General features: G+C 41.2%; 1 protein-coding gene across 2 annotated transcripts in view; it reads left to right on the top strand.

Moving 5' to 3' along the window:
* Window positions 1–23,737, top strand: part of RRAS2 (RAS related 2) — an 80,395-nt gene that overhangs the window by 37,992 nt on the left and 18,666 nt on the right. For both annotated transcript variants that reach the window (XM_048855512.2, XM_048855513.2), the window contains exons 2-4: window positions 13,745–13,832; window positions 14,718–14,820; window positions 16,603–16,711. In XM_048855512.2, the coding sequence (XP_048711469.1) occupies window positions 13,745–13,832; window positions 14,718–14,820; window positions 16,603–16,711 (300 nt within the window). The remainder of the gene's footprint in view (window positions 1–13,744; window positions 13,833–14,717; window positions 14,821–16,602; window positions 16,712–23,737) is intronic.

A 23,737-nucleotide genomic window follows, 5' to 3' on the forward strand; every position in this document is an offset into this window, starting at 1 on the left:
GTGAAGGCATCATGTTAGTAGCATAACAGGGCTGCAGGAGATATTTGGTGTAAGGCATATTGGAATCCATCTGGCTGCATTGGGCTCATGGCTTTGCCCCTCATTATTCACTCCCTGCACGTGGGAGCATGCTAAATGCCCTGATCTTACCTTTTTGTAATTGTTCTCACAGACACAACCGATTATACAACACTGTTTTTAATGAGCTTTGTAAACTTCAGTCTTTTACATTTTGCTTGGTCAGGTCAGAGAGAGATGCTATTACCATGGGCCAGATGCAGTCAAATGTCTGTTCTGTGGCTATGTGCTGATTCTCCCACCATCTTTCCCCTGAACATGTGGGAACATACAAAGATTCCAGTGCCATTAGTCTGCACCATGCAGGATACTGAAGATGGTACACTACATGCCTTTTGTTTTGTAGGTGGTTTTTTTAAGTTACTGCTATTTCAGTGGCAGAATCTGTGCCCTGCTGCCTATGAAGGGACTTACACTGAGATAAAACTTCTGCTAAGATAATAAGGCCTTGTACTGCAAGGCCCAATGGACATGGAGGTGGGGAGTACTTTTCCTCTCTGCTCCGTTTCCAGTGGTGGTGAGTCATTTCCTGAAGCTGTCTTAGCACTAGCAATCCTTCAGGAAACATCCTGTCTTCTCTCTCCGCACCCTCCATTTTTATCACTCCCCTTAGTGCTGCAGACAACTCAGCTTCCAAGAGAGAAGGGTACTGACAAATTTCCCTGGTTGTATTGTTCGCATAGTTGGTATCAGGCAACAGAACACCTGATGATGGTGTCTAGAAATGATTATAAGAAATCTCCCTAGCATCATTATTCTGTCAACTACCTTTGCAAGGGAAAAGGGCAAGAATGAGTTCTAAAAAAGAGTTTGCATCGCCAATGCTTATTTGGCACTCTTCTGAAGTCAGCGGACTAGTCTGATGAATGACTGAATAACAGTGACTGATGTCCCAAGTAAGCCTTCTTAATTCTCATAGTTGGTCCTGTGGACTAGACTTGTAAAATCTTTCAGTTAAGTATCACTTGACATTTTCTAAGGCAGATTTTTTTTGTTTGTTTTTGAGACCAGATATAGCAAATGATTCAGAACTTTCAAAACCTGTAACTTTTGAAATCTGTCTTTCCAAAACAGCTACTATAAACCCTCAGATTTGAGAGAAAATTCATTACCTAGCCCCAAACCTCTGGCATGTTTGTGGAAATGACTTTCTGTGGATTTGGGGATTAGGGAGACAAAAATAGGTTTAGTACAGAAAGCATGTTTTGGCTTACACTGGGGAATGGTTACAACCTCTCAATCTATTTTAGTATAAATATACAAAATGAACTTAGTGCTGGGGAAAGATCTGGAATGACTGCTTTAGCAATTGAAGTAATGTGTCCAGAAAACAAGTGTAGCATGAGACTCTCATACACTTTTAATTATAGATGAACTATAAATTTAATGCAGACTAGCTGGTTCATGAAACTTACATGCTGTGGTGATGCTTAATTAGCCATATCAGATTTTTTCCCCTCAGAAGTGAAGGAAATCTTGGAAATTAAAAGCAATATTGTATTAGCAAAAGACTTTAAGGTGGCATAGTTACATTGCTGCAGTGCAGCCTTAACTCTTGCTTTTAACTCAGCACATAGGTGCAACACAACTCAGCTGTTTGTTGTTTTTTCTTAACTGTGTAATTTGCAATTGCAATAAGAAGTATACTTGTTATAGACACTTGTACCATTACAAGATGTGCAGTGGTGCTCATAGAATCTGAACTCCTGCATTTCCTGAATTTGCTTTTGTCTTTGCAGTTCGAGCCCTTTTATGTGTTTAACTATATAAAACAGACTTCTGTAAGTGTTTTGATGTAATCAGGAATGGTACTCAGTTGTTTGCTACTCAGTTTTTATGGCAGCCTGCCCTTTTAAAGACCGTTGCTACTTCAGGTAAGCAACTACAGCAGTTGCATCCTCTTCCCCTTCAAAACAAATAGAAAATGTCACATTACATTGAAGTTAAATCAGCTGATTTATCTGGAAGGCTAGTGGGCAAAAATGTTGTTTAACCCATTGTGTCTTGAAGACTGTTTCCTCGGCTACAGAACTCCCATATGCTAGATGGATTTCTCAGAGACACGTACTTCTGTACTCTCCAGTCAATTTACCTTTGCTGAAAATTCAGACAATATTATGCCTTGCTCAGATTCTTTATCCCAGTTAGTGTCTTGCCTGTACCTTTAAAAACTAAGGTGTCAGGATAAAGGTCTGGGTTACATGTCAAGTGTTCGCCATGTTTACAGCCACTTGAGGTCAGTTCAGATGCTGGAGCACAAAGGTGGCCAGAAGCTATGAACTTCCAGCCCTAGCCACCAGAGGGCACATTAGTCATATGCATACTGATATATTGCAACAAGGTATGCAGTTTAATTTTATTCTCTGGAACAAACTATGGTATGCATCAAAGTTTAAAATTTGAATTACTTAGCCAGATACATTCCTCCAGCACCTCAAACCCACTTCCAGGCCTCCTCCGCTTGTCATAAGGAGACCTGAAACAGCTTGGGAGAGGATGTCTGAGACAAGCATGAAACCTGAAACCAGCCTTGAAAATTTGCCTGTGCTATTCCCCCATGCCCACCACATTTTATTGAGCAGCAGGCATGGAGCAAGGACTGGCTTGCTCTGGGTCGACCCTGAGGTTCCAGCACAGTCAACATATGTAGTTGAGGTCCAAGTCTCACTGGCAGGTGCTGACATCATGGAACCCTCAATTCAATGCCCAGAATCCCAAGTCTCTCCAGGTTGATAGAATTTGGTATGATCCCAATGTACTGGAGGTTGACCTTGTTCGTTGCTGAGTTTTTAACACTGATAGCATTTTGTGGAAGCCTAATGGATTTTTGTCAAAGCTGGAGGTTTTTAACCAAATATTCAGGACCATGAATTCTGCCAGGCTGCGTGGGTTGTGATTCAGTTTCCACCCTCACAGCCTTGGGAGCAACAGTCCCCATTCACCTTGCAATACCATAATTTTGGAAAGGATTGCTCCATGTGCCAGTAGCGTTACTTCAGGCAACTGCTTTGCTGGATTTCTTCATGGAATCTGGATTTGATTATGTTGCAGGTCCAGAGAGTTGACATACTCATTTATCTGCCCAGAGGTATTTCATAGAGTGCATATATCATTTAAATTTTTTTTTTTTAAAATTTGGTTTGGAGTCTTTTTCCCAAGGCTCTTGACCTCTTGGAGTCCGCTTGTGGTGATCACCTGTACCATACACCTGAGAAGAGGACATTTCCCATAGCAGTAACTACAGCCCATGGAGTTGGTGAGCTACAGATCAGATGTCCAGTCCTCTCTAAACTATAGTTCATATGGGAAATGTGATTGGGTCAGTCATTGCCCTCACATACTCATTTTCAGTTTCAAGTAATCTGTTTCCATTTCCTGTTTCCATTTCAGAGAGCCCTGTAACCTGCTTGTATTTTCCCCAGTCTCTTGTATACCCTTCAGATTTGCCAGATGTTCATTCGCCTGGATATTAAAAGTATTCAGCTAATTTGAAGACTACATCCATTGGTGGCTATTTATCTTTTTCATGGAACCTGCAAAGTTGTTGCTTGAAGCTTTATATGTATTTTGCAATGAGATGTGGGAGGATATTATGGTTGCTTCCAATATACTCTTGACCTGCAGTCTATAGTCGATACTTATTTTGGGTGGTTTTGCAGTCCTTGTTCACTAGAAGACATACCATTTTCCTGTGGTATGCTAATCTTTTACAAGTGTGAATATGCAGAGGCCACTCAGAAGCTTTACCAATAGCTGTTGTTCTTAGCAAGTTAAATCTACATAGTCACACTCCCTGCCTACTTTCTCCTTTGCAGTCTTGGGTAAAGAATTCCAAAATTAGGAGTGGCCCCCCTCAGGTCCATCCCCCTTTCTATAACTCCCAAATCCACTGTGGGCAGGGAAAGTGGCCCCATGGGACACTCCTCACTAGAAAAATTCCACTACTTGATGCCGGGGTCTTATGTTCCACAAGTGTGAATATTCAGAGGCAATGCTATAGAGGAACTAACATGTTAAGCAACCTCTTTTCTCCCTCAGCAACCTCTTTTCTCCCTCTCAATAGGGAACAGCCAGGTTCACAGGATCATGAGGCAGCATTGATTGTCTTTTATATACAGTAACTCCTCGCTTAACGTTGCAGTTACATTCCTGAAAAATGTGACTTTAAGCGAAACGATGTTAAGCAAATCCAGTTTCCCCATAAGAATTAATGTAAATAGTGGGGTTAGGTTCCAGGGAAATTTTTTTCACCAGACAAAAGACTTTATACATATCTATCTTTATAATCATGTGTACAGACACACACAGTATAAGTTTTAAACAAACAATTTAATACTGGTACACAGCGATGATGATTGTGAAGCCTGGTTGAGGTGGTGAAGTCAGAGGGTGGGATATTTCCCAAGGAATGCCTTACTGCTAAATGATGAACTAGAAATCAGCTGAGCCCTCAAGGGTTAACCCATTGTTGTTAATACAGCCTCACACTCTACAAAGCAGTAGGCAGGGCTATCCCTCCCCATACGCAAAGGACGCAGCTGTGCAGGGCACCAGGAAATTTGGGGCACCATATTTCCTGGTACCCTGCCCAGTTGCCTACTTTGCGTATGGGGAAGGACAGCCCTGCATCTTCCCTATGGCCCCTGCCCCTGTTGTGCCCCAGCCCTGTCCCCACTCTACCCCTTCCCAAAAGCCCCCTACCCTGCTCTGCCCCACTCCCCTGCAGCAGGACTGCAGCAGGGCCGGGCCTGCACTCACTGGTGGCAGGAAGTGCAGCAACCTGGTCCCAGCAGTGCTACTGGTGAGTGCTGGGGGGTGGTTACCTGCCCGCCCGCAGAGGCCTAGCTAGCTCCAACAGGTTGCTCTCCAGCAAACAGTGGACAAAGGAGGCAGCTGCCAAATGACACAAGGGAGCATTGCGCAACTTTAAACGAGCCTGTTCCCTAATCAATCAGCAACATAACCAAACAACGTTAACTGGGACAACTTTAAGTGAGGAGTTACTGTAGTGAAATCGTTCTTTCTGGTTCATGAAAACTTTGCATTACTAGTGTGTGTTACTCAGTTTGGAAAAATTTTGTTTCAGAAGAACTGTTTTGTGGGAACCTTCCCGGACCTTGGCTTCCCCCTCTGTTTTATAAAAAAAACACTTCCATAGTTGCACTGTCAGCAGTCCTGGCACCCACAGCACTTTAAGAAGTCCCGAGATTTTCATGGTAGTCCTTGAAGGCTGAGAGAGTAGCCCAAATATCTGAGATTTCAGGCCAAAAGGCTGAAGGTAAGCAGGTGTGCTCCCCATCCAAAAGAAAGCAATAGGAATAGTAGCTAGGATTCAACCTTTTCTCTGACATGATTGTTAGTCACATTGCTATGTAAGATTTTTTTTTAGAAGTACTGTTTCACAGCTTTCAAACATTTAGTTTCTAAGGTTCAGTCATTAAATTTTGGCAAATGGCAGAAAGTATAAAAATATATTCTAGAGTATGCAGAGGAAACCTACTTAATCCAACGCTTTCACATTGGATTGCGTCCAAACTGGTGTTTAAAAATTCCACAGGGATTAACTACTATACTCCCAATAAAAATTACTGGACAAGAGCTAGTATATTGTGACTTATGACTGCAAGGCCATGAGATCATTATGTAGATAAGGTGTCTTGCTGACTGTAATTGGGTAGTCTTAGCTTTTAATTCCATAGCTGTGAGCAGTCCTGTCACTGAAATGGGATTGGATTTTTTGTACTTAATTTTAAACAAATGGATAGGTATAGAAAGCAATTGAAAAATCTTATGCCATTTGGTTCACCTTTTGTGTAGCTTAGAGAGAGCCGTACAAAATCTAAATACATGCTGTTCTTTAAAAAGCCTCTTGACAACCAGGGTGAAATCCTGGCCACCATTGAAGTCAGTTGGAGTTTTGCTGTTGAGTTCAATAGGGTCAGAACTTCACCCTTGATGTATTATGCTGGAAAAAAAATTCTTACATTTTTGACTTAATTGGTGTCTGCAAAAGATAGATTGAGTCCTAAAATGTTCAAGCAGACTGGTATTTTAGATAGCTTGTCTCTTTGGGTGCCTGAGTCTGCCCTTGTAGGGTGATAAATAGTTGAAAATCTTGATTTGACTTGTTTGCAACCAGTTGCTAATTACTTAAAATGGCTGGTGACCACTCAAAATAATACTGTAAAGGGGAACTTATGATCTGCTATACTATCTGTAGGTTTCCAAGATCAGGGTTCTTTCTATCATCCAGCACTTGACTTGCACCTTTCTGAAGCGTGGTGAGATTAACCATTCTCTCAGCCACTGACCTCCCTCAAGTTGAGGTGCAGCACTTCTGAGTAGTGCAGCTGGAAAGAGCCATTCTGGCCAATGCCTGTTCACATGGGGTGCAGTGGTGGTGGGAGGGAAGATCTAAGGGCTTGTCCATGCTGTTTTGTACCAATTAATGATGTGTGTTCAGAAACCAACATCTGTTAAATCTTTGCAGCCCCTAGTATGACTGGTTAACCCAAACTGGTTAAGTTCTTATAGTGGTATTGCTTATTTTGGTAAGTTTACTCCTTCTTGATAGTATGCTTAGAGGGAGAGGATTTTAGTGGCTGTTGCCTTTCAGGGAAGGGGAGTGGGAGCTGGCATTGTGGTGCTTCCCGGAGATACCCAGCATTGTGAGGTGCCTTGCTACCACTTGCTCTTAGTGTGAGGACTTGTCTGTACCTGCCACGGGCCAGTTCTGACGGACCTGCCCTGTGCGTTTGCTGTCGTTAGCAGTGGGCAGAGTCCAACCACCCAGAATCTCCCTGGGGTATCTAGCCCCTATTCCACCGGACATTTGCAGTATTCACAGATTCGCTGCTTCCAAAGAAGCAGTATACCACAGCTGACCAGTTTCATCTCAGACCACTTTTGACACACCGCACTTAGCTATGTTTATAGTGAAAACAAGAGGAAGTTTAACAGAGATTCAAGTGACTGCATGTAGAAGTATTGCAAACAAATGGTCAGTGATAAAATAAAATCGTAAGATACATTCTAGAACCAAGATTTGTCACTAGATACTTTCTTGTCTACAGAGCAGTGCTTACCCAAAGTCCTTCTGTTGTTTTACAGTCAGGCTTGACTGTGACCCCTCTGTTCATGACCAGTCACGATGTCAGCTTGCCTCTTCAGTAAATGATCCCGGGTGTCTGTTTTCACCCCCAGATATATCAGAACAATTCTTTTTCTTTATTCATAAACAAAATGTCCCCTGCTGGTGGTTTTTTCCTGTATATTCCTTTTTGTAGATTTCACAATCTCTTTAATCAGTATCTGGCTCAGTATACAAATAGACATACATTGTGTGAGACAGACAAGCATTTGTTATCTCCTGCCTGAAACAAACCTGTCCAAGACATGTCATCACCTCGTTATCTGCCTAAAGAACATAATTTTCAGTACAGATACAACTCCTTAATATTATCTGAACATGCATTTTGCAGTGATTATGACTCGTGGACTACTGACTCTCGGTAGATACTTCACGTCTCCCTTCAGTGAAGTATTATGCATATATCGGATCCACCGGATCCCTATAAAACCCGGTACACCCCCCGTGCCCACTGCCAGTAGGCACAAGGGCACCCTGGGTCACAGGCTCTTGTGCTCTTCTCCATCAACCTTTTTCGCAAATAAAAGGCACTTCATAAAGTGTTTGTTCATTAGGGGTCATCTTGATACCATTAAACCAGAGGATGCTGTTCAAATCCTCTCCCCAAAACATCTTGTGAGAATGAGTTTGTGGCAGTTCCTAGATGCTGAAAAGGCACTCAAGGTCTCTCTAAATAGGAGGATAAAGACTTTCTTTTGTTAGAGAAAGCAAAAAGAGCAGAAGCAAGCAAACTTAGATCTGGTTGGTGACTTTTTGTTCTGTGTTGCATCCCTGAAATGAATGAGCTCACAATTCTTTAGAGTTTCCTCCAGTATGGTTCACAGATGTATCTTGAGTAAAGAGCTGAGGGAATATTGTCCCCTTACATGGGGCCTTGGAGCTGGCTACTATTACCTTTTACTTTTTGTATCTGTAATTGCCAGATACTCAGTTCTTAGTTTCTAAGACCAGAGGGGACCACTGTGATCTAGTTTTGTGCATAACACAAGCCATAAAACTTCCCTGAAATAATTCCGGTTTCAACTAAAATTCGGTAGTCCCTGAATGCCACCTTTTTATTTGTTAAGAGAACTTACGACTTGTGAGATTCCTTATAGGTTGTGGGGCCTCAGGGTGCAGAAAAAACCTATTGTGTAGTATCCCTGCTTCTCTGGTTCATAAATTCAGAATCTCTCATACATTTTTGTTCCTATTCCCACATGTTGGAGAGGGTTTTAAATAATGTCAACTGTATTTATGGAGGCAAAATTTGTGGTTCCTTCAGTGGCTTGTATTCCTTCATATTTCTTTACAAGCTTCAAGTGAACAATGGAGGGGTAGGTGGTGTTCGTGAGCTGTAAAATTGTTTCTGTTGCATCAATAAAAGCTTGAATAGCACACTGGTAGTCCTGAATTAATTTTAGTTGTGGAAATAGTTAAGAACAGAAGAGCTATTAGGTAATTACTAATTTTCTGTAATTATTGTAAACCATACTCTTGGCCTTTAGTTATATTTTGAACTTACCTAGAGTTCTTGATTTTAATTTCTAATGGTTAACTAGAATGAAGCTATCTATTTATGGCTGCCTCCTTCTTTTCCTGATTGAAATCTAAAATTGCCTTTTGTGAAGGTAGCGGTGGGTATGCTTTTTTAGCAACTGAATTGCAGTATAGGCTGTCATGATTTTGTGCAAAACAGTCACAGATTCAACTGCTTTGTCTGTAACACTAATACATCAGTGTCAGTTCCTTTCACTTTTCTAACACTAAAATATATGAGCGTTTACTGTATAGTCCATTATAGGCATCTGTACCGAAGAATCTTAAAGAAAAATCGATTTAGAGAATCTCCTACTGAGACTTGAAACAGTGTTTCCACAAAAAACAATTTGTTCTTACCTCTAGCTTTGTCGAATATAGTATTAATAAGAGCTTTCTTCTAAACTCACCTTTCTCATTCTGCTTGATTTTTACAATGAAGTTATCCAATAGCTTGTTGCCTTGGAACATATTTATCATAAATACATCACTGTACTTAACTGTAAGATAAAGAGATGAGGGGTTGCAATGAAAGAAACTCTTAACCTGAATGACAGGTTTCAGAGTAGCAGCTCTCCTTACAGTGTGTATGATAACACCCATTTTTTCATGTTCTATGTGTATATAAATCCCCTCACTGTATTTTCCACTGAATGCATCCAGTGAAGTGAGCTGTAGCTCACGAAAGCTTATGCTCAAATATATGGTGATAGCGCTGTGATGCATCTTTTCAGGGAATTAGCAGCTCCTATTTTAAATTTTGCTGCTAAAAAGAGTGCCTCTAAGGGAAAGCAAGGCCTTGCCTAGATTAGGGAAATGTACACTATTAAACTACTGTATGTTGATATAGCTATATATGTGCAAACTTCCATAATCTAGACAAAATATAGTTTGGAGACATCCCAATTTACAGGTAAGCTAACCTAGTATTTGCATGTGCTTTTACTTCTTTGAGCTCAGTACTGAACAATATGGTATTTAAGATGCTGACTTGAATTGCAAACTCTTGTGAGCTTCTATTCAAATGTCAAGCTTCTGTTTCAGAATTTGACAGGCATCTAATGGTATAATAACTACAAACTCTGATCTTTTTTGAGCTGTGTATGGGGAGGGGGAGACTTGTCTCCTGAAAGAGGGAAGAAAATACTTATTAATATTTAGAGGATTTGGTATTATCTTTTCTGTCTTTAGAAACTCTGTTGGAAGCTCTTTTCAGATTTGACTCTGATTTGAATAGTTTTTTTCTATTTAACTCTTTAGAATATTTCTTTTGCCCTGCTTTATGGATATAAATTGTAATACTTGCTTTAAATTACACTATGATATGTTGGAGGTGTTCATTTTTATATTGTATTTGACTAAATGATAAGCCAGTAATTTGATTTATTTACATAGTAAAGTTGCATCTAAAAATGTGCATTTAAAAAAAATAAAAATCTTTCCCTTTTTCTTTTTTCTCAAAATTTATTTCCCAGTATGTAGTCCAGCTAGACTTTTCTCACTGTCATAGTCCTAAAATTGAATATCCACTTCTTTAAACTTGCCTGGCTTTTGCAAAGTACAAAGCTGAGACAGCTTTGGTACTATCTTATTTTTGTGGCCTTACATGAATTTGTGGTATGGAAACTATAGATGTGGCAGACTTGATTATATAGGTGATGTTTCTGTCGAATGCTCTAAATATCTTGACATCCATGACAGTGCTCAAAACCAGGAACATTTTAATGTATGCAAAGTAAAAATACCAAATCCTTCAATTCTTGCAGATTTCTGATATAATTATGTTGTGACTTTATTTTGAAACGACCCATGAATCTGTTACTTTGTTTGAAATGTGTTTATTTCATTTGTTCAGGAAGGATATAACATACTTTTTGCTTAATTTGACAGCTTAGATTTGAGAGATTGCATAGGTTTTTTTGTAAGAGCTCTGGTTGTTTTTGTGTGTTTAGTGTTGTATTAATGACCACTAATATTCATGACTTTACGAAGTAGTTTAGCAGGTGCAGAATGTGTTTAACTTTATAATGATCCATTAGTTTCAAAGGAATTCGAAGTGCATATAATCAGACACACATCAAATAACACTAAACAAGTGGCTTGATACAAACATATTGCACAAGATGCTTTTGCCAGGCTGCTGGTTTTAAAGGAAACTAGTACTTGTTCAGCATATGATCCAACATTTATCTCACTGAGTCAGTTGACTTTGGGGGTAGAAACTACTCCAAATATACAAGAGAGATTGTATAGTGGTGAATACAGTTGGTGACATGCTACAATGCTGTAATTATAGGTGGAACTGAAGGTGGTGCCTACAGTTAAGGTTGACTAATGGCCATGTTATAAGACCCAGTTTTCAATTGGCTCGTAGTTATGTCAAACTTTAACAATTATGGCTGAAATTTTCCTTGCTGGGCGTCTGCCTGAGATTTGACTTATTTTAAAATTTCAGTCAAAACTGAGGTTATGGGGAAATGAGTATCAGTTTGCTTGTGTTAAAAATTCTTACCACCATTTTGCCGACAAGCTCTAATAACTCCAGGATTCTGGTCAGGGGCTCAAAATTTGGGAAGGGGCTGCATTTATGTCAGATGTACCTTTTGCTGTCTCCTTAGAAGTACCAAAATTTGACAGTTATGGCTCTCCAAAAGTTTTGTTTGCATGTGCTGACAGCCTGTTTCAAAGTTTATAAACCTCTGAAAATGACCCACGCAAATGAAAAAGCTTGGGGCAACCACAACTATAAGTGGAGCATATAGGAACGCTGATAAATACTTCTGCGAAGTACTGTATTATAAAACGGAGTTAGTGGTAGCTGGTAAATATGTTAACGGTCTTTTTTATGGGTATATGTAAATCTTGCATCGGTCACTCATGGTTACCGCTGGAGCGAAGTCCAAAATGGACATACCATTACACAACGTGATGTAGTCGTAGCTTCTGAGGGACATAGCCAAGTGCAGGGTAACAACCTGATCTGAAGTCTTTTGGCAGATTAACAAGGAAACTAGCACAGTAAACTCTTCATGCATTTTGAATCTGGCAGTCTGTTTCCATATCTCTTTGTATGCATGTGCACCCGCCCCTCTAGTTAACCTCCTTAAATGAATATCCTTTTTGTACACTGTTAATAACTCGTAAGATATTGAATATTTGGATATGCCAGTCTGATTTTTCTGTATGCTCATGAGGCACTAGTAGTGACATGGCTTGATACTTTGTCCCCGGGGGTGGGAGAAGAGGGGGAAATTGCTAATATTCAGTACAGAGGGATGAGAGGAGATGGAGCTAGAAACTTGAGTGGTTGTGGGAGATGTGTATTGTAATGTTTTGGAAATGTATGTACGTTGCTCAACCGACAACTTAAACATAATTTGTAATTCCAAGTTTAGTAAATTGTTTTCCCTGCCCTCAAGAGATTGCATTATTTTATGTTGTGAAATCTAGACACAGCCCAATAATTTGGAATGGAAGGGTAATGAGATTTGTTGGAGGAGGAAGAAAGAAGGGATGATTTATTGTTGGATGAATGGAAAATTTTATTCCAAACCCCAAGTGCCGTAAGTTCCATTGACTTTCGATAGACATGGTTTCCTAAGTGATGTAAGTGCTTTTGACTATTTCTCCATAAGGAGGAGAGAACAAAGGTACTTATTGGAGATGGCTTGAATTGTATAGAGCAGCATGACAAAAGGAACAAAGTGAAAATGGGAGAGAAACTAAAGTAGTAATGTGAAAGGATTGGGAAGAAATGAGAAGATGATGGGGAGGCAAAACTACATGAGACCTTAAAGCAGAGCAGAATGAATTTGTTAACTTCCTTAAATTTAAGGGATTAAAAAAGGGATATATGCATGTGGAAGGGATTTCAATAGTTTTATTGTACTTGTTAGGAGGCAATTCCACTTGGAATTACTTTATTGCCCTTGTTCAGAATGTGGAGGGAACAGAACACTGGTGGATACATTTCAATGGATAGTTGATATCTACAGCAAAAAGTGATTAAATTACAATGCATACACTGATCTCTGGGCAGTTAAAACCATTTTCTTGTATGTTTCTGATTTCCTTACTTTTACGATAAAGCATCAGACAATTGTAGCAGGGGTTGCAAATTAAATATATCTGACTTTCTCTAGGGTCCATGATAAGATTGCTTTTATACATTAGAACAGCGGGAAGTACTGTAAACTGAGGAAGTGGCTGTGATTGCATAGCAACACTGAGTCTGCCTTGAATTAGAGCTTCAGAAGAATGGAAAGAATGGCTTTACTGTTACTACTGCAAAGGAAAATTATATTCTTTAGGGATTTATGTGAATGTGGGATGACAATTGGACTACAGTATACAACACTCAAAACAAGAAATTCTGGTTTCTAACTGCAATTTAAATGTTATAATTGGCTGGTAAGATGCCAAGTCAAAACAATTTTAATGGCTTTCTTTCAGTAGCTGTCCTTCCATGGTACAATCCTTTGTTTTTGCAGATTCTGTGATCTTTGTTAGCGACTGATACTTGTAATTCTAGTGCTTAAGATGTCTTCTCTTCTCATCTCCTCCTTTTCGTATTCCCTATAACCACATGGGATGTCTGGGCTTACTTCTCTCGGCAACACCCACAGCACTTACTTCAAACCCTTCCCCCTAAGCAGGTTTCCGAGCCTAGGTTCAAGCCTGAGTGGGAACATTTACACTGCTTTGGTTTAGCCCCATAGAGCTAATTGACACAGGCTTGCACTGCCGTTTTTTTTTTTTTTGCAATATAGATGTACATACCCATAATGAAATTAGGCAAGAAATGTGTTTCAGAATTTTGGTGTGTGTGCAGATTCTGTGATGTGGAGAGTCTGATTTGGATGACATACTTCTGAGTTTTTTTCGTTTGTTGAGTGCAGAAAACAGTTTGATAGACTGCAAAATATTTAACTGATTGCATTAAACAGTGTATTGTATGTATGTGTCTTGTGCACATGCATAAATTCTGTTTTTCTATAGTCCTACTTTGTCACGGATTACGATCCGACAATTGAGGACTCCTACACCAAACAGTGTGTGATAGATGAGAAAGCAGCACGGTTGGACAGTAAGTTTGTTTTGTTTTTAAAAAGCATAATTAAATATTGATCGTCTGTAACTGTTATTTATTTGAACTTGAATTTTAAGAGGGTGGTACTGGATCAAATTGTATTGTGTTAAGTATTTTGATGATGCTTTCATGATTACCTGATTAAAAACTTCTACTCTAGTCTTAATTGCATATTCATTGACTATCAAAGAGCTAATCAAACTTAAAGCTTTCTTTAAATTGACACTAAGCCTAAATGCCTAATGTTAATGTGTCTGCAACTAAATAAATAGCTTCTCCGTTTTTGAGCACCTGCAGCTTCTATTCTCTAAAGATATCCTCTGCATTAGGAGCCTTATTCTTGGGCCTTACTTTCTTAGTACAAGACTACCAGAACTTCCTTAACTCTTATGAGCAGTGGTTCTGGGATACAATGTATTGGCTGCCATGTTTGCCACCCATGCAGAGTATAAATGCTGCTCTCCAAATATTCGAGTGAGATCCCTCTTGTTAACATTGATTTAAGACTCCCATCTAGGTATGCTCAACAGCTATTTTTACCTGGCGAACTGGTCAAAGGGAGACGAGTGTTTTTGTTTCTTCAGGTCTGGTTCATGCCAGACTTAATGCTTATGACTGGGCCACTGCCCTGAAGAGTCAAAAAACCTTGAGTTAGGAATCCCACCAGCATCTTGCTAAGTTCCAGGAGTAAGATTCTTGCAATATATCTTCACTGGAAGAAAAACTACAGAAGTAATTTTCCATATGCCGGGGAAGGTCATAGTTTATAAAATAACATCCCTTTTAAAAATGAAGCTGTTGTGCTCCAACTGTTTCAGGAGGAAAAGTTTCACAAACTAGGAGCATAAAGTATAGTAATTAGTTTTTCCTACTTCTGTTCAGTTCTGGATACAGCAGGACAAGAAGAATTTGGAGCTATGCGAGAACAGTATATGAGGACTGGGGAGGGCTTTCTTCTGGTCTTCTCAGTCACTGATAGAGGAAGGTAAGCCTGAAATCAGCTATTAAAGCATGTGCTAGTACTCCATCTGATAAATTTCTGTTTGCTGTGTCAGTTTCTACTAGAATAACCACCTGTGGTACTTGTTGCAAGCACAAACTTTTGCCATTGCTTCTTGGGTTTAAGTGGCTAATTAATATTCTCTCAAATTGTAGTAAAGAGGGAGTGGGGGTAATATGGCTAGACAAAATTAAACTGTTAATTGTCTACATCAGTGGTTCTCAACCTTTCCAGACTACTGTATCCCTTTCAGGAGGCTGATTTGTCTTGTGTACCCCAAACTTCACCTAACTTAAAAATTACTTGCTTACGAAAACAGACATAAAAATACAAAAGTGTCACAGCTGATGCTGTTACTGAAAAATTGCTTGCTTTCTCAGTTTTACCATATGATTTTAAAATAAATCACGACCCCTAAGTTGAGAAACATTGACATAGAGCAGTATAAACAAGTCACTGTAAGAAATTTAAGTTTTTGTACTGACTTTTAGTGCTTTTCATGTAGCCTCTAGTAAAGTTAGGCAAATATGTAGATGATTTGGTGTGCCCCCTGGAAGACCTCTGTGTACCCTCAGAGGTACACGTACCCTTGGTTAAGAACCACTGATCTACACTGTATTTCAGTTTCATTAAAGCACCTACCCTATGCTATAAGTGACTTTAAACTATAAATAGGAAAACAAGAGCTGGGGTTGGGGGGAAGGGAACCAAATGCTGCATCAAGACCAAAATACCTCCCCCAAATATTAACTGGAACTTCTAAAGCTGGCTTAGCATGTCATGCCAGGCTTATTGAGCAGTTCTTGGTAAGGGCATGTGACATCCATGCTTGGTGTCCTTCACTGATTGCACTGGTAGCTTTTTGTTTTGGTCCGCTCTTTCTCCTTTCCTTTTCCCTGAAGCAGCTCTGTTCTCTTTGCTTCGCTCCTCAGCCCCTCTGGGCACACTTCACCCTGCCAGCTCAGTGTTGCTGTGCCTGGTGTTACTATGCTTGCTGCTCTTTCCTAGCAGACAGCAAACCCAACAATTAATTTACTTGGATAGCACTTCCACTTTTCTTCTATTTCTGGGCAATAGGATTATCCCCAATTTGATGGGTTTTTATAATTTAAATGCAAAGGTTTAAAATGTTAAAAATAGCTGTAGAGGCTTTGTTGGGAAGACCAGTTGGCTTTCTTGGATGCTATCTGAAATTTTGGCCTCAATAGTCATGTATGGAATGGATACAGTGTATTTTTGGCTAGCAATTTCAAACTTCGGTGCCTAGAATTAAGAGCCTAAATCATATTTGAAATTTATTTAAAAAATATTGTCCAATATGCTTTGAGTGCGAGAATAAAATCTGTATCCTTCCTAGCTATCTGGAAACTAGCAAAAGGTTCTTGCTGCCTAAACACAACCTTCTTCTGTCTTAAGTGGGAGTGCCTTTTTCAATTTATGTATACGCATAGCTGATATTAATATTGAGTTGCTGTTCAGTGAAGAAAATAGACACCTGTAAAGTTGCATCAACCCTACCCTTAGGCTAAGCAGGGCATGCTCCATTACAACTCTCTAAAAGATCAGAATAGGTCCTATAGATTACACAGTCCTGACCTGTGTTACGAATCCTTGTAATTGTATGAACTAGCTCAGTGGTTCCCTAATCATAGAGCCATGGTGACCCAGGATGAAACAGTATTTTATTTTAGGACAATTTTTCATGACACCATAGATGAAGAACCCATGAACTAGTACATGCAAATCTTCCTTACTTTTCTTTTTCAGTTTTGAAGAAATCTACAAATTTCAAAGGCAGATACTTAGAGTGAAAGACCGTGATGAGTTTCCTATGATTCTAGTTGGTAACAAAGCAGATCTGGATCATCAAAGACAGGTAAAATCTTGGCATTATTGTATATCAAGAATCCTAATTCTTTGTTTATGGTTTTTATAGAAATTGTTGTCCAGAAGGTTAACTTCAAATTAATAATTGGAGCAAATGACTTTTTCACGAAATATTTGTAATTAATCATAATGGAAGAGAAATACAGGAAATTCGACAATAGCTATAGTTGAGGTTTTTAATGTTTCTCTTTAGGGAGAACTGTTTCTGGATCAAAATAAACTTTTTTTTGATACAGCAGCTTCTCTTATTGACTCTTGGAAGTGAGGCTGAGGCTAAATTTATTGAGAGATCTTAGGCATAAGTATGTCTAATTCTCCTGCTCTTAAAATTTTCCGTAATATTATTCATCAAATTGGCTTGTGCCAAGCAGAAAATTCTGTCACTAAAAGGTATGGTGGTTACTCTAAAAGTTTTACTCGGAGTGCATTCCTTATTGTCAAAGCAACAGTCATTTTGTGTATAACTGAATTATATACATATGAAGCAGATTATGCAGCCAATGGTATGTTTTAAAGTCTGGAGGTACGCAACAGAATTACTGTAGCCCATATTAAATGGATTGAAAACTGTCTAACTGCTAAATTGTGAAAAAGTAATTAGGATCAGTTATCAGATATTTTCTAGTGGGGTCATGGAAGTATCTATTCTTGGCCCAGTGCTATTCAATATCTTACTATTGGTGTGGAAGAATATATAAAATCATTGCTGGTAAAATTTGCAGATGACTCTAAAAATTAATGGAAGGGTAAATAACAGGGACAGGTTAACTGTATGCAGACCAAACTGGATCACTTGCTAAGAGGTTTATGCATTGGGACAGCATGCGTTTTAATACAGCCAAATGCAAGGTCATACATTGAGGACCTTAGAATGAACATAATACAATATGGGGGACAATATCTTGGAATGTAGTGACACTGAAAAGGACTTAAGGTAATGGTAGATAATCAGTTGAACATGCACTCGCTATGCAATTCTTTAAGTGAGAGAGTGAATGCAATCCTTGGATATATAAGCAGAGAAATATCAAGTAGGAGTCAGGGGAGGAGGTGGTATTTTTGTGTATATGTTGGCAAGACCATTACTAGAATACTATGTCCAGTTCTGGTGTTGATGTTTTAAAAAAGATGTAGAAAAATCTGGAAAGGGCTCAAGAATGTCTTTGGGTTTGGAAAACATGCCTTAAAATGAGACTAAAGAAGCTCAATCTACTTAGTTTATCAAAGAGAAGTTTAGGAGGTGACTTGATCAGTGTCTATGAGCACCTATGTGGGGAAGGGATTTCTGATAGACCGCTCTTCAATCTAGCAGAAAAATGTACCAGAAATTTTCCACGGTTTGGACTGAAGCAAGACGACAAATTCAGGCTAGAAATGAGGTGCAACTTATAGCAAAAAATTAAAGCTAGATCATAGTCCCTTCTATATGCAAAAATCTATGAAACTATAAACTTTTCTATCACTTTGAGTGCTTTAGAGGTTTGAAAGTACTTCTATAAACCTTCAAAATGTCACTTCTAACTTGGTTTTGGTGGCAGAGAATTCCTAATCTCTCATGTCTGTAAGCACTTTATGCTATTTTATATTTGGCGCTTTAGCTACAGCTGAACACTTTGTGGTTCACATAAAATGTGTAACAATGTTGATATTTAAGAGTAACACCATTGGTATCTGAGGTAGTATCTATTCAGGTGAAAGGGCACTTCATGCATCACAGACATACTATTTCGTGTTCTCTGCGCTCAGGCAGACATCAGCGCCTCAGCTGTTCTGTTTACATTTCCAAAGTAGTCTTTGCCATCATAACTTTCTGGTTCACATAAAATAGTTTGATTATGTTAATTGATTGTAGATAGTAGTGTGGACCCTTGCCACTTCCAGCATTGTGTATTTGATAATATCCTTATTCATTTTAGCCTCAGTATCTTTGGCTTTTGGCTTACACAATCAGGCTTTCCTGTTCTACTCAGCTTTGCTTTGGTACTATCAATACTTCAAGGTCTTAAAATAAACTCATTAGCTTTGATTGTGCTTATTTTTCCTGCATCTTCATACAGTGGGTACTATTGAAATGCTATGCAGAGACAGAGTTTTGAGAATCTAATGACAGTTCTGTAAGAGAACACAAAATTTAACTTTTTAGCTGCTGTTCCATAATCCGTTGGTGAAATCAAGACCACTGTGTGTGTGTGTGGTTTTTAATTGATGGAGAGGGTATGAGGGTACGTTACCAAGCCCTGTAACATACTGACGTCCTGGGCAGTGCAATGGAGTTAAACACTGTGGGCACTTGCCACAGGTCTGTAGTGTGGTGTGATTTACAAATATAATGTCCACATTGGCTGCATGTTGAAGGAAAATAATACTATGAGTTACAAAGGGATATACAAACATAAACCACAAAATGCCCCGTGAGGTAAGTAATGAGATTTCAGCAGTATTACTGGATCCTTCTATAGTTTTGGGGGTTCCAAGGCAGCCTTATATATGCTTAATTATATTCCTGGCCCTCTTGTCATTATTTCTAGGCATTTGGATTTAAGAGGATGTTTTGCAGCCTATACTAAACACCAAGTCCTCAGACTGCTACTACAGCCAGTCACAGCGTGGTAAAAAGGACCTTCAGTTTGGCACACAAGACTTGGTGAACACTGTATCCTCAGCCGCTTGCTTTTTATAAAGGCATGCTGTATAGTAGTTTCTCATAAAGCATTGTTGCAGTGTAACTTAAATAACATTGATTCCCTTTAAAAAGGAGGAGAGCTGAACAAGGCACTTGATGTTTCAGCAGCTTTTTCCAGTAACATGATAAAGGCAGCCTTATCAGCTAATCACAAACTAAATGGGGTCAGGCCTTCATTGGCCCCTGGATGGAAGGCTTTCAAGGAAGATCTGAGGTGCTGCAGGGAAGTGGTTTGTGGTTTAGTAGGTGATAGTTTTCCTCTGAGTCAGTACTTAACTAATGCACTAGCACAGCACTGTTGCCAGAAGTGTTATCTTTGGAGTGAGACTTAAAACCGAGGTCCTTGTGATTCAATTTAGGTAACACAATTCTGCCTGTCTAAATTCCCACTCCAGTTTAACAATGGTATTGGTTACTTTCTCTTGTAAACTTTTTTGTGTACTACTCTCGTTTGTTAAACAGCGTGCATCCGATGAAGTGAGCTGTAGCTCATGGAACCTTATGCTCAAATTTGTTAGTCTCTCTAAGGTGTCACAAGCACTCCTTTTCTTATTCCACCAAAAGGTAGCTGTAGTTTATTAGGGGACAAAGTGATTGCAATTATGGAAGAACATGCACTTATGTGCGAGTTTTGACTTCTGTGGATTAAGTAGCTTGCAATACAATCCTTTGATTTGTTTTTAGCTGACTTTGCAAAATGGACCTCCAGTCAATAGCAGAACTCCATTCTTTTCATATAAATTTTTTAAGAGCTTATGTAGCATTAGATATATTGGGAATTCTGTATGAACTCTAGTCCTGATGCTTCCTTGTAAGGAAGGGAAGATTATTCCGGTTTTGTTTTGTATTTTTAAGATGAAGAAACTTAAGCAGATCACATGACTTGTCCAAGAGCACACAGTCAATGGAGGACTAAAATTTGGGTTGTGTACAAAGCTGAGAAGCAGATACTCCCATCAGGCCATACAGTAATGTTTGAATACTGTAGGACCAAACTAGGTTTGAGTGCTTACCTCAGCACAGCATAACAAGCATTTGTCATCTTCTGTTTGAGTATTGAGCTCTGAAAGAGAACATATGCCAGATAGAATAATTTATTATTGTAAGATTTTTTCCTGTAATGGGCTAATCCAGAGCTAATGGTGTACATACAGTCCCCAGGGATCGTGACATCTGAAAGATTGGCTAACGCTCCAGGGCAAGGTCTGCAGATGACGGCTCTGCTCCTCAGGCATGCTGGAGCTGGCCACAGCAAGGGTAAAACTCTTTTGCGCTGGAGATTGAGCTTTCTTGTTGCTGGTCTAAGACCGTGAATGAATTCCCACAGGAGTTCAGTGCCCCAGACCATCTCATCTGCTGCTCCAAATAAGATGAACTACTCTGGCCTTGCTTTTGTTAAATACTTACTACAGTGTATGTAGAACTTACTAAACTACCAAAAAGAGCCATCCCCAAAGTAAGTTGTGTTGGGGACGAGAGAAAAAAATCTACAAGTGGCAGACTAGACAATCCGAATGGCTCCTGCTGCCCCTCTGAAAATACTGGCACTTAATGCATGACTTAGATGATCAAATATTCTTCTTTGAGTGATTGCTCATGTGTATTCCACAATAGGGGTGTGTGCTCGCCATGTGCACCAGTGCTGGAAGTTTTCCCCTTAGCAGTACCTGTAGGAGGGAGCGCCCCCCCGGCACGGTATAAGGAGGGCTGCACTCCCCCCACCCTCAGTTCCTTCTTGCTGCCAGAGAAGGTGCATTGGAACTGCTCAGCTCCAGCTTTGCTGCAGCTCGCCTCCTGAACTCTTCGTTTGTTCAGTAGTACCTGTAGTTAATTAGCTAATTCAGTTTAGTCATTGAGCCCGGGCCGGGGCATGCCCCGTGCCCCAGGCTTTACGTGGAGCCGCTCTTGTAGGCACTCTGTGCCAAGGAGCAACCTGCATGCGGATTGTCTGCACTGCTTGGGAGAAACCCATATCAGCAAAAGGTGCAAGATCTGCAGTCTTTCAAGCCCTAAACTAAAAAAGAAAGGGACATTAGGCTCCCGACCATCCTGATGGAGTCAGTGTTGGCCCCGACCGTGGCATGCTGCTCCAAATTGGTACCCGGCACCGCGGTGTTGGTACATGGAGCCCCGCCAGTAACATCATGCAGTCGGCACCATTCCCCGTCCACGGGGCATGCCAAGAGGACCGGAAAGACTCCCTCTTCGCAGTGGCACCGAGGGAAGTCTGGGACAGAGGCTATGCCCATGTCGGGTAGTCCTCGATCCCCATCGGGCCCTAGGCCTCCGACTTACGTTGAGTGGAGTAGCCCGGCCCCTTCGGAGCAGGCCTCTCCAGATGTCTGGATGCCGTCTACACCCGAAGCCCTCCAGGCAGCCAGGGGTGTCATGTCCATGCCGGTGCCTGGAGCTCTGCCGATGTCTGCTCCATGCTCCAGAGGCCAGTTGCCACTGGCCCAGTACCGGTCCCAGTCGAGGGAACATTTCCGACCTGCTTACTGCCTAGCGACCGTTCAGGGCTCAGTCCAGGTGGATCACCCTCGACACTAGCCGGACTGTCTGGATGGGTGCCATCCAACTGGGGCTGCTGGCACTGCTTGTCTTCATCTCCATGTCTAGTTGGCAGCCAGTATCAAGAGGAGTGCCCCAAGGGTTGGTCCTGGGGCCGGTTTTGTTCAATATCTTCATTAATGATCTGGAGGATGGTGTGGATTGCACCCTCAGCAAGTTTGCAGATGACACTAAACTGGGAGGAGTGGTAGATACGCTGGAGGGCAGGGATAGGATACAGAGGGACCTAGACAAACTGGAGGATTGGGCCAAAAGAAATCTGATGAGGTTCAACAAGGACAAGCGCAGAGTCCTGCACTTAGGACGGAAGAATCCAATGCACCACTACAGACTCAGGACCGAATGGCTAGGCAGCAGTTCTGCAGAAGAGGACCTAGGGGTTACAGTGGACGAGAAGCTGTATATGAGTCAACAGTGTGCCGTTGTTGCCAAGAAGGCCAATGGCATTTTGGGATGTATAAGTAGGGGCATTTCTAGCAGATCAAGGGACATGATCGTTCCCCTCTATTCGACATTGGTGAGGCCTCATCTGGAGTACTGTGTCCAGTTTTGGGCCCCACGCTACAAGAATGATATGGAAAAATTGGAGAGAGTCCAGCGGAGGGCAACAAAAATGATTAGGGGACTGGAACACATGACTTATGAGAAGAGGCTGAGGGAACTGGGATTGTTTAGTCTGCAGAAGAGAAGAATGAGGGGGGATTTGATAGCTGCTTTCAACTACCTGAAAGGTGGTTCCAAAGAGGATGGATCTAGACTATTCTCAGTGGTAACGGATGACAGAACAAGGAGTAATGGTCTCAAGTTGCAGTGGGGGAGATTTAGGTTGGATATTAGGAAAAACTTTTTCATGAGGAGGGTGGTGAAACACTAGAATGTGTTACCTAGGGAGGTGGTAGGATCTCCTTCCTTAGAAGTTTTTAAGGTCAGGCTTGACAAAGCGCTGGCTGGGATGATTTAATTGGGGATCGGTCCTGCTTTGAGCAGGGGGTTGGACTAGATGACCACCTTAGGTCCCTTCCAATCCTGATATTCTATGATTCTAGGACCATGGCAGACGTCGCCAATGGTCCTCATCTCACAGGAGATACCGCAGTCGCTCATGGCACGATCGTAGACGCCGTTCCCACTCAGACTCCTGTTCCAGGTCTCTGCCAAGGTATCATAGCCCCAGGCATCGATTGCCGGTGTCTCACTGACACGGGTCTGCCCATTGGCCATTCACGGATCAGCTACTACTGTCAGTGCCGCTCCTCCGCATCGAGATCGTGGTCCTGTGGCCGACGTAGGTCCCAGCACCGCTGATACTCCCGGTGCAGAGGCAACAGCGGATCATATTCCAGCCCGGCCTCCCCTCACAGCTGCTCGTCTACAGGCCAAGCTAACTAGCCTGAACAGCTGGCTCCACCAGTGCCATAGCAAGAGCAGTGGCACCAAGCGTCATGGCTGGCCCAGTGGTACCAGTGGGCCCTGTGGCCTCCGGCACAGCCCCCCGTGGGGGCTCACTCGGTGGCTGGAGCCTCGGAAGCACCGTCAGTATCCATCTGTAGACTGCCAGAAAAAAGGTCGGTGGGACCTGTGTCCTCTGTACCGTGCCCGGAGTCCGACCAGGTGGCGAATCCTCCGGTGCCAGACGACACGCAAAGCACCGCACCAGCTTCGCCCCATCCAGAGGAGCTGATTTGCGGGGGCCCCCCCCGTCCCGGAGGAAGACTACCGGGCTCCCCAAGACCTCCTAAAAAGGGTGGCAGTGAGCCTCCA

The sequence above is a fragment of the Caretta caretta genome, chromosome 6, assembly GCF_965140235.1.
Source record: "Caretta caretta isolate rCarCar2 chromosome 6, rCarCar1.hap1, whole genome shotgun sequence".
NCBI lineage: Eukaryota > Metazoa > Chordata > Testudines > Cheloniidae > Caretta > Caretta caretta.